The following is an 18,488-nucleotide window of genomic DNA, read 5'->3' on the forward strand; positions in this document are numbered from 1 at the left end:
TGCCAGAAGTTCCCAAGTGTTCACTTTACTTAGAATTATGGCATTGAAATATGGTAGCTTGTGGACAACTTCCCTTTTTACTTTCAGCACTCTGCATTGCTTCAATTTTGCAACACCAAACCTAACCTCTACCATTTCTAGCACAGGATCCATTCTCCCCCATACATGGAGGGAATTTTTAAGGCACCTTGCTTCCACTGGACTCTCAGGAAAAATGAGTATGAATGAGTTCTGCTTGAGAGCACCAAGGGCGAGCTCTGCAGCTAGAAACAGCTATCAGCAAATCCAGAAGAATCAACGTCCTTCACTGAGGACCTCATTTTAGTGATGGTGTCTTAGGACAGAATACTGTCCAATGACACCCTTTCTTCACTATAACTGTTTTAATGAATGTCATCTTGGAGGAGGCAGGACTTGTGGGCGTGACTCCCAGAGAACAGCTGAGGGATTCCATGGTGATGTGACAGTTTTGTATCTTGACTGTGGTTGTGGATACATAAATTTAAGTATGTGACAAAATTACACAGAACACACACACACACACACACATACACACACACACACACACACACACTCACAAAGTAAAGTGGAGAAACCTGAATAGGGTTGGTGGTTTATATCAGGGTCAACCCACTAGTTGTGATATCAAACCCCCACTGCAAAATGGGGGCAGGGAGCTAAATGAAGGGTACCTGAGACCTCTCTGCATTATTTATTACAACTGATTGTGAACCTACATTTCTCTTAAAATCAAAAGTTTAATGCAAAAATCAGGAAAGATAACATACGCACACCATTCTGTCTTCATGGTAATTTTTGTTGTACCCAGACAATAATCTCTGAGACCCAAATCAATGTACAGGTTTTCCTGAGGTTAAACCAGAGAAAATGTTTCCAAAATATAAATTACCATATGGATATTGATGTTACATACTGATAATTTAGCTGTTTTGCATGACTGGTAAGAGATTTCTTGGTGTTTCTTGATGTTAAAATTACTGTGGGTTACAGTAATTTTAATTGACTGTGAGAAGACAATTGACATTAAAATTTCCTGACAAGTTTAATACACACAAAAATTTCCACTGAACACATACCTGACCGTGCTGTAAAAAAAGTACAAAATATGCAAATAAAAATATGCAAATAAAAGTATAAAATATATAATTCAAAAATGTCATTCTATAATTTCAATATTTTCACTGCAGGCAAAATCTTAAAAACTTTTAAGAATACTTTTAAAACATTAGTGGTACATTTAAGGAGGAAATAAACATTTAAATCATATTTAAACAGTAAGATAGACATACTTTTATATTTGGTTTAAGTTTTACCTTGACGGTAGGTATAGGCCTTTTGGGTATAAAACATTTTCTCTCAAGTGGTGAGAAAGCTGTGTTTTGCTCTTTCTGTCTAATCTTGTTCTCTGCTATGATTTTCTTGCGCTGCTCAAGAAAAGGTCCAAAGCTTGGCAGTTTCTAAAGGGAAACATGAAATTAAAAGCACATTAGGCCATGTGTTGGTGTACACTTCTAATCCCAGCTCTTCAGGAGGCTGAAGCAGGAAGATTACAAGTCCAAGGGGCAGTAAGACCCTGTCTTAAAATAAAAATTTTTAAAAGGGCTGGGGATGTAGCTCAGTGGTGAAGTACTTGGCCTTAGGCTTAATTCTCAGTATTAAAAAACAAAACAAAACAAAGCAATATGGAAGATAAAAATGAGTGAATATAAACACATACACATATGAAGAAACAATTTTATACTTGGAGATGGGTTCATGTCTACTGTAACAAGGACTACTATTCTTCTAGGTACTAGATTCATTAGTTATTAAAAGAACACATAAGAACAATATCTTTACCAATATTTATGTGTTAGATGCAAATGTTAATTAAAATGCATTTCTAAATGGAATAAAGTTCACAATGGCAAACCAAATCCATTCACTTAAAACAATAGCTATTAGTTAAATCATTTGTTTGGTTTGTATAGACAGAAGGCGAAACCTATTGATGGGTTTTTCCCGCTCATCAGGTTTTTCACACGATATAGACACAGTGTAGTTCCTGATAAATGTTTTTGTCAATAGCAAAGGTACCGTGCCAAAGTTCTAATCTGTATCTCTATTTTATTATGTTCAAATTCTTACACATTTCTTTAAAGACTGTAACTAATGCCGATTGCAATTTACTGGAATAGCTGAAGAACAAAATGATAAAAATATTGACTTCTCTGTACAGAAAATAAATGTTATTTTGAGTAAAAGAAGTAAAAATAAAAATGAAAAGCAGAGGATATATCATGATCCTTAAACAAACTCCATCAGTATTCAAAATCACATCACAGCTTTAAATCTCAAGGTTATTCAATTGTACTTTACAAAGTTCATTTAGAAAGATACCTGGGCGTCATGGAAAAATGCTAAGTGGTTTCAAGTTAACACGAAAATGCCCTCATACCATTCATTATCCCACAATTATCTCCTCTTCACTTTGTCCTTCCCCTCCTTTAGAACCTTTGATCTTCACTTTTACTGACACATAGGCTGGTGATAGACACCACTGAATTCCAAATGTTTCCTGTCAGGCTGTAACCTGGAAATGCTAGGTCTCTTTTAAAAGACTGCAAAAACACTCTTGTTCCTGCAGAATAAAGCCCATTTATCTAGCTGATGGAGGTTTGGAAAACTACAGCACTCCAAGGTCATCCTGATCTCTGACCTAGCAAGTACTTTGGTGAAAAAAAAAAAAATCACACTTGTTTCAAAATGCTGGCCTCCACTTGCCAGGCTGAATACTGCCCCAGGAAAATGAGTTCTCCAGTCCTCTGGAGATCTCAGTAGAGTAGGTAAACTAAACTTAAACCATGTTCCAATCAAGGTAAACTGCAACTGTACTTTTGTATTAGCAAAGAACATATTTATGTGGAAACATCAAAGCTTGTTACTTCTATCATCAATTCACCCTAATTATGTCAACAAGTCATGAAAATGGAAACAATGTTCTGAATACCAAATTAATTTATATACAATTAGATTAGAAATGTGTACTTTGTCTCTATCCTTTAATAATGTTTTCCTAAATTATAATATTTTATGGATGCAGTAATATGAAATAATATAATGTAGAGGGAGAGTATTTTGTTTCTACTTTATCATAAAATAAGTGCTACTGACATGTTAAAAGCATAAAATAAATCCTCAATACTTATTCCATGTTAGTCACTTGAATATAGAAATGATAACACTTGTTTGAAATGTCTTCTTATGAAATTACTTTTCCCTGGGCAGGAGAGGTGTTAGGGATTGTGCCTTGTGCTGAAGAAATGTTTCTTTGTGTGGCTAGACAACATCTCATGTCCACATGATATAAGTCCTGCCAGATTGTCACTATCTCCACCCTTCTCTTACACATTATAACCTTATTTTCTTGAAGATTATCAAGTCACATACATTATAACCTTATTTTCTTGAAGATTATCAAGAATAGTTAAGTGTTTAAACACATGACTTCTGGTTCTAGCAGATCCTCATGTTAATAAGTCCCCTTATGAACCATTATCTTGTTTTCCTGATAGGGCCATAGTTCACTTAACAACATCTAATTCCACCTGAATTTGCAAAAGCTGTTCCAAAGAAATATTTCTTGGAACTTTTGGATCCATCTTCTTTACACATACATTAGGCTTATTATTTATCCAAATGGAGAGAAATAATATTGTTAAATATAAACTTTATTTCAAATTATTATAAAAACAGTGATGATGATGATGACAAGTATTTGAAAATCCCTTGATGTCGAATGGAAAACAGCCAGGACAATCTCTAACATCTTAATATATTCTGCAATTATTTGCACTAGTTGACCATATTTGTCATATATAAATTATACTACGCAGTCTTGCATTGGCTAACAGTGCTATGATTCTAAGGTACTAACCTTTAATAATCAGTCCTAAGAAGAGGCTCCAAGTTTAATTCCTACTGGAATTTCTTTGAACATTAATTAGAAGAATCAAAGAAATAAAAGAATGCTGTGGCCCAATTTTTCTTTTAAGTTGAAAGCACACATACACAAAATATTGATTGCTTTCTCAACCTTCCACCATACATCTCCAAATCAAACTGGGTTCATGTTTAATTGCTCACTGCCATGTGGAGATTCCAGAGGCTAAGGGCTATCTTCCAAAACATCAAGACTGCCATAGGCATTTTGCATGACTCATTAATATGAAAAATTAAGCAGTTTAAAAAATTTGTGTGCAATGAATGATGTAGTAGTAGGATTTAGTGGTACTAATTTTTTTTTTAAGTTAAAATTTCCAAAAATGTAGAAGATCAATTGATTTCTCTAGCAAAGGATCACCTTTCTGCATGCTATATTTAGGCATGTTCTGATCTTGCCAAAACAAATGAACAAACAAACAAAACCCAAAGCCAAATAAAGCTAAGAAAGAGCAAGGATAAACGCATAGTTGGCCACTGTGTATGTGTGCAATCAGTGATGATTAATAAAGCATTTAGTTCAAATCTCTGCCTGAACATACAGTTAATTGATTTCCCATTGAAGGAGGAGAAGCAGCAGGGTCTGACAGAGGCAGCAGCAGGAGTTTTTCCTCTTCATTCATTATTTTCTTACAGAAAAAGTCGTAGCCTGCGGTAACTCAAAGCATGAGGTTTTGAGCGTCATGCTATATTTCTTAAACAAAGGAAAAAGTTCTTTAGGACTATCAAAAGCTGCTTTGTAACTGATGAACTGAACAAAGCTCAGAAATGGTGTGATTTTGTTTCAATAGTTTCTCCAGGGATTCATCATTGATGAATTTGTTCTCACCAGAAAAGCTAAATCCTACTCATTTAAAGATAACAGTATCTCACGCTAAAACTGTCTCCATCCAGATATAAAAAGCATTACATTGCCGATAGAAAAGTGACAACATAATGAATCAACAATGATACCTTAAGCCAGCAAAGCTTTAAGGTAAAGAAGTTTATTTGGATTATAATTTATTCATGGATCAATCTAAAGGTAATTGAGCATATTATGAAGTAGGAAAGGGTTCTTGTTTCTAATAGAAGCAGGCACTGGTATCATCCAGTTTAAATTGCATAATTTTTATGAGAATGGCAGCAAGTTGGCTAATAGCAGTAGTCTATAGTACTGTAATGGATCAGCTCTATTTCCTTAATCATGCTCTTATCTGATTCAAAACAATAACAGCAAGAAAAGTACTTACTTTGATATCTAAGTGGTAATAGAAGATAAAAGGATTTCAGGATATGTATATATGTAAATGTAAATATATTATATTTGAACATTATATATGTATGTGTATATATATATATATATATATATATATATAGAGAGAGAGAGAGAGAGAGAGAGAGAGAGAGAGAGAGAGAGAAAGATTATAAACCTGAACAGTCCATCAACCTATCTTCTTTATATGCATGTTTTTGAACATATATACACTGACAGAATGAAGGTTAAGATAGATACAAAGAATATATTTTGCAATATTTAAAAATTGGTCTTTTTTTTCAAAAGATATGGTTACACTATTATTTATCAGTCTTTTGAAATTTTTTTCAACAAGTACAATATCAAATGACTCTTCTGGCCAGGAATTGTTTTGTGCTACATTAAATAAAAGCTAAATAATTTCCATATGGTATGTGTAAGTTATCATTGTGATTAATTTTATAAATTTCTCTTGCTATTCAGCAAGGGCAAGTGTCAAATTGAATTATATATCAAGTATACCCAGTTATTGTACTTATCTCAAAGCATGATATAGTAAGCTTTTTGGAAAACTGCTTGAACTCAAATTAGTATCCAACAATTGGACAGAAAAACTAAGAAAATAAATCTTCAAAGAGCTAATCTTAAAAAAAAAAACTCAATAAAGTGATTCGAGTCACTTTTGGATATATAAAATTTTAAAAATGTGGGGGCAGTATGGTACAATGGCTGGGATCACAGGTTCTGAATCTGTGTAAAATAGGGTTAAATGAAGTAATCTGCATAATGTTCTGTGTGCTGGGTGTGCCTCAGTGCCACATGGTAGGTGGGGATGAGAAGTCCCTTTTCTGTATTCAATTATTTCATCCCTCTGCCCACTCATAAAGGTAATCAGTTTCTTACATTTTACTCTGATTTTTACATCAAAATCAGATTTAGCATGGTTTAGATTCAGAAACTAAGATTTTCCTCATATGTAAAAGGCAGATAGTGTTTAATCACTGATATAAGTAAGTAAACTTTCATGACACTGTGATATTTGGGCAAGGGAAAACGTAAGGCACACAGAGAGAAGTATTGTCTATGTGTTATCATAGGGCTCTGTGGAACTTAATGGTGCAAATTGGAGTTAGACATGCAAAATATATGAAATATGACTATTAGTTTAAAAAGATACATTTAAGCATGCAACTTTTGATCAAAAATATGATGTCTGAATCTGTCAAAGCAATTACAGTCCATATTTCATCGTTAAAGTAAGGAAGCCAACATTCACAGAGTGGTTAGGGCACTAATTTAGAAGTCGAATTTGCATGAAAATCACAGTTTTGCACTCATTAGCTGTATGACTATGAGCCAATTACTTAACTATTCTACTACTAATTTTCCTTATTAATGAAATGAGAATGACAGTACCTAATGCACGATGTTGGTATAAGAATTAAGTGGAATAATATTTGTCAAATGCATGCCTGCCAATTTATTCCCATCAGCTTTAACTGCTTACATTGAATTGTGTACTGTGTTCTGTCTTTTTATGTTTGTTCATGCATTGCCTCTGCTAGGAATGCCCCATCTCTGCCTTTTTACCTGGTGCAGGCCAATCTGGCTTTTTAGTCTCAGTCAGCCGTCATGGCGTCTGAGTAATCCTCTTTGCTGGTTCTCCTTCCTGCCCAGTGTTAGCAACCCCTCTTGAGGCTCCTGATCAATGTAAGTTAGTGCTTCCATCTTCCCCATTTGAGATCCTAGACAATTTTTGATCCAGCACACACCAGAGACTGAGTATATTTTTAAAAATGTAACAGATAAGCAAATGAATATTTTTAATATATACAAAATCTTGCTGGATGTTTGAAGTGTCAGATAATCTAAAAAAATTACTTTGAGAAAGAAATTAAATGATATGGTTTCTTTTAATATTCAAAATGACATGAAGTAAATAATGTCACACCTACCTAACTGCTGTGATTCAAAATTCAGAAGAAAACATTTGTAAAGTGCCAGACACTTGAAATTTATATATAAAAGACAGTCTGTGACCTTAAAAAGCCTATAGTTAATAACAACTGCAATACCCTGTGATAAGGGCTGTGGCAGAGGTGACACAGACTGTTATATGAGCAATGACAATGTGTACCTAACCCAGGCTGAAGGGTCAGAGATTGTGCAGAGGAGGTGACGTCTGAGCTAAGTTCTGAAGGATGAGGTGAAGATGGCTTGGCAAGTAGTTCCAATGGAGGTGTGAGGGTCAGAAAAAGGGAAGAAAATCCTCCAGGTTGAAGAGAGAGAGCAGGGTGATACTCTGGAAGAGGTGGCGGGAGCCCCAGACTGCTAAGCCTCTGCTCTGTTTAATATAATACAAGAGGGTAAGGCACCTCCTCTGTGAAAAGCAAGGTGAGCACATTTTGTTGTGAAGTGATAAGAGTTTGCAACTGCATTAGGAATAATGTCAAAGTCATGAGAAGAGACTCATGCTTTTTGCCATGTGCTGTGTAGGTGTTGGATCTGGGGCCACAAGGGTGAACAGGAGGTGATTCTTTGTAAGCAGCTTGTAGCCTTGAGAGGAAGACTGACTCACAGTAAAAGATACTGCAGTGATAAAATTATTATTTTAATATTTAAATGCCATTTAGATGACTCATCATCAGGTTTCTCTAAAGAGGTATATCATCATTGCTTAAAATAATTTTTATAGCAACACCTTTAGTTTGTGATTTGGGACCTACACCCTTGTTGGCATGATTTAGGAGAAAACAAAACAAACAGATGGTCCAAACCACTGGGCTTAGAGAAATGCAGAAGAATATTGAAGCAGAAGAACAGAGGAGAGAAGAGAGGGGAAGGGAGGGGAAAAACACAAAGAGACAAAAGAGCACAGAACATTGAAGGAGCAGAGTCTGATGCTCTCTAGCTGAAGGATATTGATAAAGGAGAGCCAATTTCTGTTTTGAGATATTTGCATTGTTCCAATCTAAATCCTCCTCCATGACCTTTATGTAATAAAGTCTGCTATATCCTTACATGCTGATGTAAAAGATTTGGAAGAAATCAGGGAAATAGGATTAAGCCTCATGATTGGGTTGGCATAGAGCTGAAGAGATAGGAACCAATAAAAAAGTAAGAGGATGGAGAGTCAAAATTTTGTGAGAGTAGGAGAAGTGACCTAGAGAATATAATTTCTAAGGATTCTGTAGTAACTATAGAAGGACAGGATCGGGCGAAATCAGCTGAATGACACAGGTAATTGATTATAAGGAGAAATGGGATAAGTAGAGGAAGAGATCCATAGAGTCTGGTGTCACTTAGATGCAATGAACAATTAATTCCAGCTAGAGATTAAGAAAGGCTTTTTTTTTGTGAAGGAGGTAATTAAACTATGATAAAAGATTCAAAAGGAGGGAAACAGTCTGTAGTGCTAAGAGATATAGGATGAGAGATACAGGAATGAAGTGAAGTAACTAGAGGGTAGTTTTGGGGCTCAGAGATGGCTAAAATATAGTAAGTGACTGGGAAATAATGGGAATAAATCTGGGAGATATAAGAAGGGCTCTGAATTCTGAGCAAGATGGTTTAGATTTTACTCTTTAGAATATAGGGAAATATCAGATCCTTGTGGAAGCAGCAGGAAGGATGGATGATGAGATCATGGTTGTGGCAGAGAAAAGAGAATAATCCAGAATATTGGAGATGGGATTCTGATAGTAGCAGAAAGTAAACTACATGACTTATAAGATGATTACTATTATTATTTAAGGTTTTATGATCAGAAATAATAAAAATTTTGTGGTTAAAAAAAGTTTTTTTGTGACAGTTAATTTTATGTGTCAACTTGGTTGGATTAAGAGATGGTCCATACAACTGGTAGAAATTATTTCTGGGTATGTCTGTGATGGTGTTTCCAGAGTGACTGGCACTTGAGTTGGTGGACTGGATAAAGATCATCCTCACCAATGTGGGTCTGCATCAACCACTCGGTTATTGGCCCAGTTTAGAACAAAAAGTGGAAAAGTTCTCTCTTCTGGAGCTGGAGTTGGGATATCCATCTTCTCCCCTTGAAGACAGAGATTCTGGTTCTTGGGCCTTTGGATTCCAGAAATCATGCCATTTCCTACTCATTACCCTCTCAGTACTCAAGTCTTCAGCCTCAAAGAGTTACACCATTGCTTCCCCTGTCTTGAACTTTAGAATCAGAATGAATCACAAAACAGGCCTTCCTGATCTTCCTGTCTGCAAAAGGCATAATTTGATACATTTTGGTCTCCATAACCAAGTAAGCCAATTCTTATATTAAATTCCCTTTTATAGAACCAAGGATATCCTATTAGTTCTGTTTCCCAGGATAATTCTATTATATGTGGCATTCAAGAAAACAGAAAACCAATACTGACTGCACATTCCCACAGCAAGGGTCCAACATGATCTTCACCACTACACAGCCTGCTGACTGCTACACAGTGACTCCTCCCAGAAACCATTCTAAACTGCCATTCTCCCTGACAGGCATCTACCTCTTCCTCTCTAATGGTCATCTTTCTGCAGATAACCTCTCCTTTCTCACCATCCTCTATTCAGTCAGAATCTCAAACAACTTTAAAAATTAAGAATTTGTTTTACCTGGGTCTGTATAGGCTATAAGCTTTAAAAGAATTATCATTAGTCAAAAGGTACATAAAAGAGTGGAGAAACTGGGCAGGGTTTCCAGAACTATATTTTTTCCCCTTGCACTCTTGAGGATCTTCACTCCTATTCTATATTGATGATGAGGGAGGAGAGGAGACATGGGAAAAATCGACTTCTTCCACAATAGCTGCAGGAGATATGAAGGAAGGAATTGCATTTTCATCATCTTCTTCATCAACATTAGCACATTTGTTGAGCACTGTTATAAACAGATCTGTTGCAAAGTCGAATACATTATCTCTTCTATATTGCAATCTTATGCAATGTGTATATTCCCATTAATTTACAGGAAAAAAAAAAAAACAGATTCACAACAAGTAGGTAATTTGTTCCAATTCTCACCATGAATAAATGGCAGAGCCAGGATTCAAACACCGGTCTGAGTTTCACTGTCACTCATATTTCTTTGTAGTCCTCACAAAGCTTTGTATAGGTATTTAATATATTTTTGATTGATAAGAAGAGCACACTCCCTTTTTTGAACTCCGTGCTCCATGTTTTCTTGTTTCACAAATGGTGAAAGGGAAAGTGTTTCACACAGTAGAAACCATTAGAAAATTGCTGAACACATATGAAGCAAAATATCAGAATTAGTTCAGTCCTGTTTATTACTGGCCTCAAGTTTAATGAGCTCAAGTTAATACAGGTGAAAGGCCAGAGTGTTACATGCAGCAGTTAATGAAATACCATAGAGCTGCTGAGAAAATGATTAGCAGCCAAATGTGAATTTAATATACTTCATCTTCAAGAAGCAGGGCCCCATGGGAGGCATCTTGCTGTGGGAGGCAACGCAGCATATTAGAAACAGCACTCGCTTGAGATTTAGGAGATGCAGCTCTGAGCTTAGCCTGATCTATCAGCTAGTTTTGTGATCCATGGCAGGGTGGTGACTAAGTATCAGTTTTCTCATCTGTAAAATGAGGGAGTGGACTAGATGAACCATAAGGTCCCTTCCACTGATATGTGTTGTTTTATTTTCAAATTTACAGTTAGAAATTCACAAAGTTAATCCCCAGAGAGTATCACATGGTCAATAGATGAAACAATATGTGGGTTCAACAATTATAACTCTCTCCCTTCTACTTATCATTCTGAGCCTATTTAAGTTCTAAAATATGGTTACCATGAACAACATTTATTAAACTTCCAAGGTAGGACAAGGTCATAAACTATTTTATGCTTCAATGGTAAAAGATAAAATCAAGGATTTTATCTCATTACTAAATAATAAAATCTGTATAAATAATTAAAATAAAAATATTTTTGTTTTCTTTTTCGGTACCAGGGATTAAATCCAGGGGTGCTGAACTACTGAGCCACATGTCCAGTCCATTTTATTTTTTTAAATTTTGAGACAGGGCTTTGCTAAGTTGCTGAGGCTGGCTTTAAACATGATATCCTCCTGCCTCAACCTACTGAGCAATTAGAGAAATAAAAAAATATTTTTTTAAATGCAACTATTATAATCTGTATGAACTGTCAAGTTCATACAAATTAAGTTATGACTGAACTTATTGCTACAAAGTTTAATTAATATCTTGCTCAAAACTCACCTGAGATACATTCAGTAGAAATCAACTATACAAGTAATTAGAAATGAAAGTGAGTGATAACAGGAATGAAATCACCAAAAATTAAGATTTACATACACAAATATGTGCATGTAACAAAACATTTGCGGTTTCATTTCATATCATTAGAGTTTAGGATACTGAAGGAAAACAGAATTTTCTACTACAACAGTATAGTAAACAGAATGATCATTAACGTTAGGATCCAGAGACTAACTGAATGACCTAGGACAAATTACTAACTCCTTGTGAGCCTCACTCTTCATTTGTATAAAACAGAAATACCAATGATCATCCTGCCAATTTGCTCTTCCCAACTATTTGAAATAGAAAAAGCATAAATAGATTATTAAAATGTTGTTTTTACTATTTTGAAAACTGCAAAGCAGTATAGAACTGGAGTATTATATTATTATGCTGAACATCAACCTGATTTATGCTCAATATAATAAATGATGTAAAGATGAAGTGAGCTTTCTGAATTATAAAAATGTCACAAAATATTAACCATATATAAAGAAAGGCGTCCTGAGCTATGGTTCTCCTAATGCCTTAGGAGGACTTGAATGAAATAATTTGCTTTTGAAATACACCTTCAAAATGCTACTGCTTTCATGGATAAATGTTGCAAAGAATGTCAGGGGCAAAAACCAATGAGGGAAAATGGAACAAAAATTACTTCACACAATGGGACAGAAGCAAAGGAAAACAGAAAAATGAGGTGATGAGGAAAATGGGACTGCTATAAATATGAAAAGAAAATGCACACCGGATTCAGGCTGTATTTGGAACAGGAGTAGATTAATCAATTTTTCCATATTTATTCAATGTGATACCTAATATCTTTCTATATGGAAACACCTGGATGACTGCTTTAAGCCTTTTTACCTGAAAGTATGGCACAGGACATAAAATATTACATTTTGATGCAATTTAACACCCTATTTGGAGTCATAGTTCAGGACATATTGGAATAAAATGATCATCATTTTGAAAGTCAATTTTTAGGTCTTCTATGCTAAGCAGGAGATTTGTTTTAGAAAATCATGCAAGTACAATTTTTTTTAAGTTGAAAGGAAATTTATTTCTAATGTAACTAACTGCCACACAAGTAAGAAATATTTAACATGAAAAAAAATGTCTTACATGTTTGGACAAGTGCCCCACAAACAATAACTTCTGCATGCAGACACAGAAACTCCAACAACATGCATGAGGCAAAACTCATTTCAAACCTAAGTCTCTGATCTCCAGCCCCAGTGCCTCCCCTGGACACTGGCATGTCCCCACAACCATGGAGAATTTTTGGTGTGTTAGGAGAAGATCCTGGGGGAAAACCTAATAAACAGATAATAGAGTGCTTCTCTGAGACATTTTATCTGAGTCCTAAACCATGCAAAGAATCTGGCCATGCAAATATCAGGATACAGGCAGAAAGAACAGTGAGAATATCAATGAGAATATTGAAGGATGATACTGGATGCTCCTTCAACTAAGGGAAAGGCCTCCAAAATATTTATTATCTACTTTTTGTCTAGCAAATTTTATGTGTTAGACATTGAGGATAAATTAGAGGAGAGAACAGAAGCAATCTCTGTCCACAAGGAATTTGCAGCAGTTTTTAGGGAAATAGGGTCAAGTATAAATAATCAGATAAATATGTATAACATTTATCACATTTTGCAATAATAGATACTTATGTGATTATTTGTTTAAGGTCTTTTCATATACTACAATAACCCCTGTCCCTTTGTTGTCCTTAACAGGCAAAATCTTAGTTCTTGTCAAACCCAATTATCCAGTTTCTCCATATCTGCACCTGAGAAATGGAAATAGGGCTGGTGAGTATGATTGCTCCCCTGCTATACTCAAAATAATTGCAAATGGACACTTAGTACTGCCTAACAGGGCAAGCAGTTGCCAGTGTTAATCTTTAACTTTCTTACTCTATAAAACAATATATTCATATCTTCTTCTCTCTTCTAAAATTGAAAATATCACTTTTCATTCTTAATTGATAATCTCATCTCACTTTATTAGTTCAGTATAAATATGGAAGTCACTCTCATATTCTAAACTTTATCATTCCCCCTCATCTGCACTTTCACCCTTGTTTTTCTCTTCTATTAGGATGTACCCTAGATGTTTCAAAGCTTCTGCTCATGAACTCTATTTCATATACCTTTCATTTTCTGGAGAAATTCGTTTTTTAGTTTCTCTATGACCATCACATCACTCACTCTCATTTTTTAAAAATTTTTTTCCAATAGCACAAAGATATGCTTTAATCTCTTTGATCAAAAAATCAAATACACAAAACATAGCAAAACCACTCCTTTGACTCTACTACCACTTCCAGACGTCATTTATCCATTTCCCTTTACAATTCTTTCAAGTGCTCTTAAGGGTGTCTGTCCTTGCAACCTTACCTCCATCCACTCCTCACCATACTCTTCTGAGGAATCTATCCTCCATTATAAGCCACTGAAATGCTTTCTTAACAGGGTCAACAACAACATTTATTTTGCAATTCCAGTGGCCACATTTTTCTGTTCATCTAATTTTCATCTCTCTGCATTATTAAATCTTTCCCTCGTAAAAACACCATCCCACTTTTCCTTTGAGCATCTCCTTTGTGGGTAATCTTCTCCAAGAAGTCTGCAACAATGACAATATCAAAGGATGATCCTGGATGCTCCTTAAACAGATGGCTATTTCACTCCAAGTATGTTCCTCCTCCAGCCTTTCTCACACCAGTTAAAGGAACAACTGTTGACCACTTTGCTCAAGTAAACAACTTGGGATTTTTTCTGGCTTCTTTTGTTTCCTTCACTTTCCCTTCCAACCCATCAGCAAATCTCCCAGGCACACCTCTAACATATATGTATCCCAAATCTCTCCACTCCCCACCATCTTCCTTTGTGCAGTTCTAGTTCAAGGTTCAATTATCTTTTCTACATCAGTAGCCTCCTAGCCAATGAGTACTTTCTCTTTTGACTTACTATATTATATTTTCCACAGAGTAGCCTGTGTAATTGTCTTAAATAGAAATTATAATGTGTTATTCTTCTGCTTAAAATCTTTCAATGATTTCATTGTACTTAGAATGAAGTCTAAAAGCATCATCATGACTGCAGGCTTATCTGGTCCCTGCCTGACTCTTCAATTTTATTTTTTATCATTCTCTATTCACTACACTCCAGCCATACTGATCTTGCTATTCTGAAAACATCTGTATGGTTGAATAGCCTTAGAGCCTTTACATTACTGCTCTTTTGCCTGTATCCTGATCTTTGCATGGCCAGCTTCTTCTCATGTTTTAGGACTGAGATAAAATGTCTCAGAGAAGCACTCTATAATCATCCAAACTAGGCCCTCTGAATCGTACTCTTCACAGTTTCCTTTTAATAATATTCATACTGTTTATATATTTTCTACTTCCATCTCCTCTATAAGGTGTGAGCTACCACAATAGATGTTTGTAATTTTCATTTGCTAATGTTTCCCTAGAACCTTGAAGCATGTCTGGCCCACTGTCCATTCTCAAAGGAAGGAATGTACTGGATAGCAGACATTTATACTCAGTGCAGTCTCTGAACTTGTCTTGACTTCCAATCCTGGCTCCATTAATAACCAGCAGTCAAATTTTACTTAACTTTCATAAGGTCTCAGGTTTATCACTCATAAAATGGGGAAAATATTGTGTAAGGTTTAAGTAAGGATTATGTAGTTTATGTAAATTATATAAAATGAAGTCAAATCTTGAGACACTGTAGGCACTTACTAGTTATTACCATCATAGTTATAGGAATTCTGATCAACATCATTGTTATAGAAATTCTAAGAATATATTAGTTTTCTATTATTAGCTTTGTCAATGATATATGTACATAATAAAAATACCTTAATTTACTTAGTTTATTTTTTAAAAATATATTTTTTAGTTGTAGGTGGACACAATACCTTTATTTTATTTTTATGTGGTGCTGAGGATTGAACTTGGTGCCTCATGCATTCTAGGTAAGTGCTCTACCACTGAGCCACAAACCCAGCCCAATTTATTTATTTTAAATACATACTTTAAGGGCTGGGATGTGGCTCAAGCGGTAGCGTGCTCGCCTGGCATGCGTGCGGCCTGGGTTCGATCCTCAGCACCACATACAAAGATGTTGTGTCCACCGAAAACTAAAAAATAAGTATTAAAAAATTCTCTCTCTCTCTCTCTCTCCTCGCTCACTCTCTCTTTAAAAAAATAAATAAATACGTACTTTAAAATATTTTTGCTGTGGGCTTGATATTATGCTACAGTAAACATTCCCCATTCTTTCAAACAACCATTTTTTCCCCTTAGTATTTATAAGGGAGTCAATGGGTTAAGCATGTTTAACAGAATGGAGAATTGCTTATTTCACATTTAGATGGCGTGCACTCTATAAAGTCAGGATTGCTCATATAGTTATGTAATTTTGTTCTCCACATGTTTAAATAAGTAAAATTAAGAAAATGAAGATTTGATAGTTGAAGAGTAAATGTAAACATCAGTGTTCAAAGAACGAAAGCAAGACCATTCTGTACCCGAAAGTAAATGCTGTCGTCTTTGGGGGTTGGGGAAGATGCTCAGATCTGAGCCCATTACTGTGCTGCTTCATGAACATCTGGCCGCCTGTCACTTCACAGGCAACAACATCTTCTCTAAACAGAAGAGACTTGAATTCATCAGGGATTCCTGTAGTACAGTATATGCTTAACTTAAGTACCTGCTTTTCCGTGATTTCCATAGATTATCATATTCATGACACTGTGGAGTGAAAGCATTCTTCTCACTCTCTAACCAGAACATGAAAAAGAAATTAATACATTGGCAGGCACTTTGTCTCTAGTTTGTTGGACAAGTAAGAAAAGGACTTTCCACCCATTAATGTAAATGAAATTCTGTCAACTTAGAGCATTTAAACAAAGATGACAGCAGCCTGTCTATTAATAAATACTTGACAGGATAACAATTACAATAGCAGTTGACTGTTTTTCTTTCAATAAATGTAGGTCAGTGGGTATTCTTAAAGAATCTATTTAAAATAAATTTGCAAACCTCAATAACTTTTCCTTTCATCTCCATTAACTCAGAAAGAAACTTTTACAAGCACATTCTTGCCTTTGTAAGTTGTTTCAGAACCTTGTGGACAAGGTCATTTTAATATATATTAAGTTTGTAATTAAATACATATGTACTTACTGTGGGTGTACATGCACACACACAATATATGATGAATATTTTAAATACGTAAACACCCACACTATAACCCAATATTTAAAAAACTATAGAAAGTTTTAAGGACTAGTAGATCACTTGTTATCCAGGGATGGTTATTCAGTTTAGGGATTATCTGAGTTCTTATAGTACTGTTTCTCATTTAGGATTTTTTTTCCCATTGTTGACTATTAGAAATGAAGCATAGAATATGTGATAAGTCTTAGAAAAGGTAACAGGTTAACAAATTGGTTATTTCTCAAGCTCTGTGAATGCATTTGATAGAGGAGGAAGTAAATTTAATGAGTAAATTGAGTTCTGGGGAATTACCTGTGGATTCACTAATCGACCTAGCCCAATACCCCATTAGTTAGATATAAAAAAGTGAGTTTCTATGTAGAATTAGGATGAGATTTTTGAATTTCCTTTTTTGAAAGTCTTCCCAAAAGAACTATCAAAACAGTGAAGAATTTTACTTTTATCTATTACAGATCGAAAGCACAACACTATAGTTCATTACATTTAAGATGCTAACACACATATTATTTTGGGGGTGAGGGGTGCCAGGAATTGAACTAAGGGTCACTCAGCCACTGAGCCACATCCCCAGCCCTATTTTGTACTTTATTTAGAGACACGTTCTGACTGAGTTTCTTAGTGCCTTGCTTTTGCTGAGGCTGGCTTTGAACTCACAATCCTTTGTCTTGGCCTCTGGAGGCTCTGGGATTACAGGTGTGTGCCACCATGCCAGGCATACACACATTCTTATTTTTACAGTAAGGAAAAAATAAGCTAAATAAATTATTTAAGATATTAATAACACCCTTTCAAATTCAGTATCTGTTAATTTGAAGATGCCATCTATTATAAGTTGGTCTGATTCAAAGATATTAAATCATGAAAAAAATGCATGGTTTAGAACTGAAAAAATGCATTATTTTCTCCAATTACTAGATAAATTCTTGGATTCTTTCTCATCATTGTTAGTTACCATAATAATGGCATCTTATTTCCTTAGAGCAATGCATGTGAAAATTATCTCATCATTTCTAAAATCCTATTAATAAATTCAAGTCCAAATTTTAGAAATGTAAAATTTCAAAAAATTTGTTATCAGAGAAAACCAGAGTATAAATATTGTTCTATTTCTAGATTTTTCCCAGAAAACAATATGTTACTCACTATCTTAAAAAAGAGAAGGTGATAGGAGAAACCACAACTGATTTAGTTCCACGTAGGAAAGCTTCTGAAATATGTGTCTTCGTTGTTTATTGACTCTATTTTACCCTCCATATCTACTCTAGAGGAATGGAATGCCAAATGTTTTTTCTTTTAATTAAAAATATGTACATATGTATTTAGGTTGTCTAATATGAGCTCAAAGAGAAAATACTATAAGCAATATTAGGCCTTTCAAAGAAAATCATGATGTTGTGACTTTTTTGGGAACATGATTTCCCTTTTGTATACCTGCATGAATTCTTTGCATAAGCAATTCCAAATAGTTGAAACTTAGTTATTTCTAGGAGAAATTGTTGATCTACATGCAAGATTTAATTCTAGTCCTGCCTCTTAGAATCAATTTTTCTAGGTCAAAATGAGCCAGAGAGAAAGTGACACAGGATAATATAAAAAAGATGCATCATTATGCCATCTAAAGAATTTTGTAGGTTACATCAGCCAACAGTCCTAGGAAAGTTGGTAAGTTTTCCCTGAACAAGAATGCTTCAAAAATGATAATGTCTTTTAT

General features: G+C 34.9%; 1 protein-coding gene across 1 annotated transcript in view; it reads right to left on the minus strand.

The window, feature by feature from the left end:
* The window catches only part of Dpyd (dihydropyrimidine dehydrogenase), a 778,600-nt gene that overhangs the window by 19,378 nt on the left and 740,734 nt on the right, over positions 1-18,488 (minus strand). Inside the window, exon 21 of the mRNA XM_078026796.1 lies at positions 1,335-1,478. Within this exon, the coding sequence (XP_077882922.1) occupies positions 1,335-1,478 (144 nt within the window). The remainder of the gene's footprint in view (positions 1-1,334; positions 1,479-18,488) is intronic.

The sequence above is a fragment of the Ictidomys tridecemlineatus genome, chromosome 11 (assembly GCF_052094955.1).
Source record: "Ictidomys tridecemlineatus isolate mIctTri1 chromosome 11, mIctTri1.hap1, whole genome shotgun sequence".
Classification (NCBI taxonomy): domain Eukaryota; kingdom Metazoa; phylum Chordata; class Mammalia; order Rodentia; family Sciuridae; genus Ictidomys; species Ictidomys tridecemlineatus.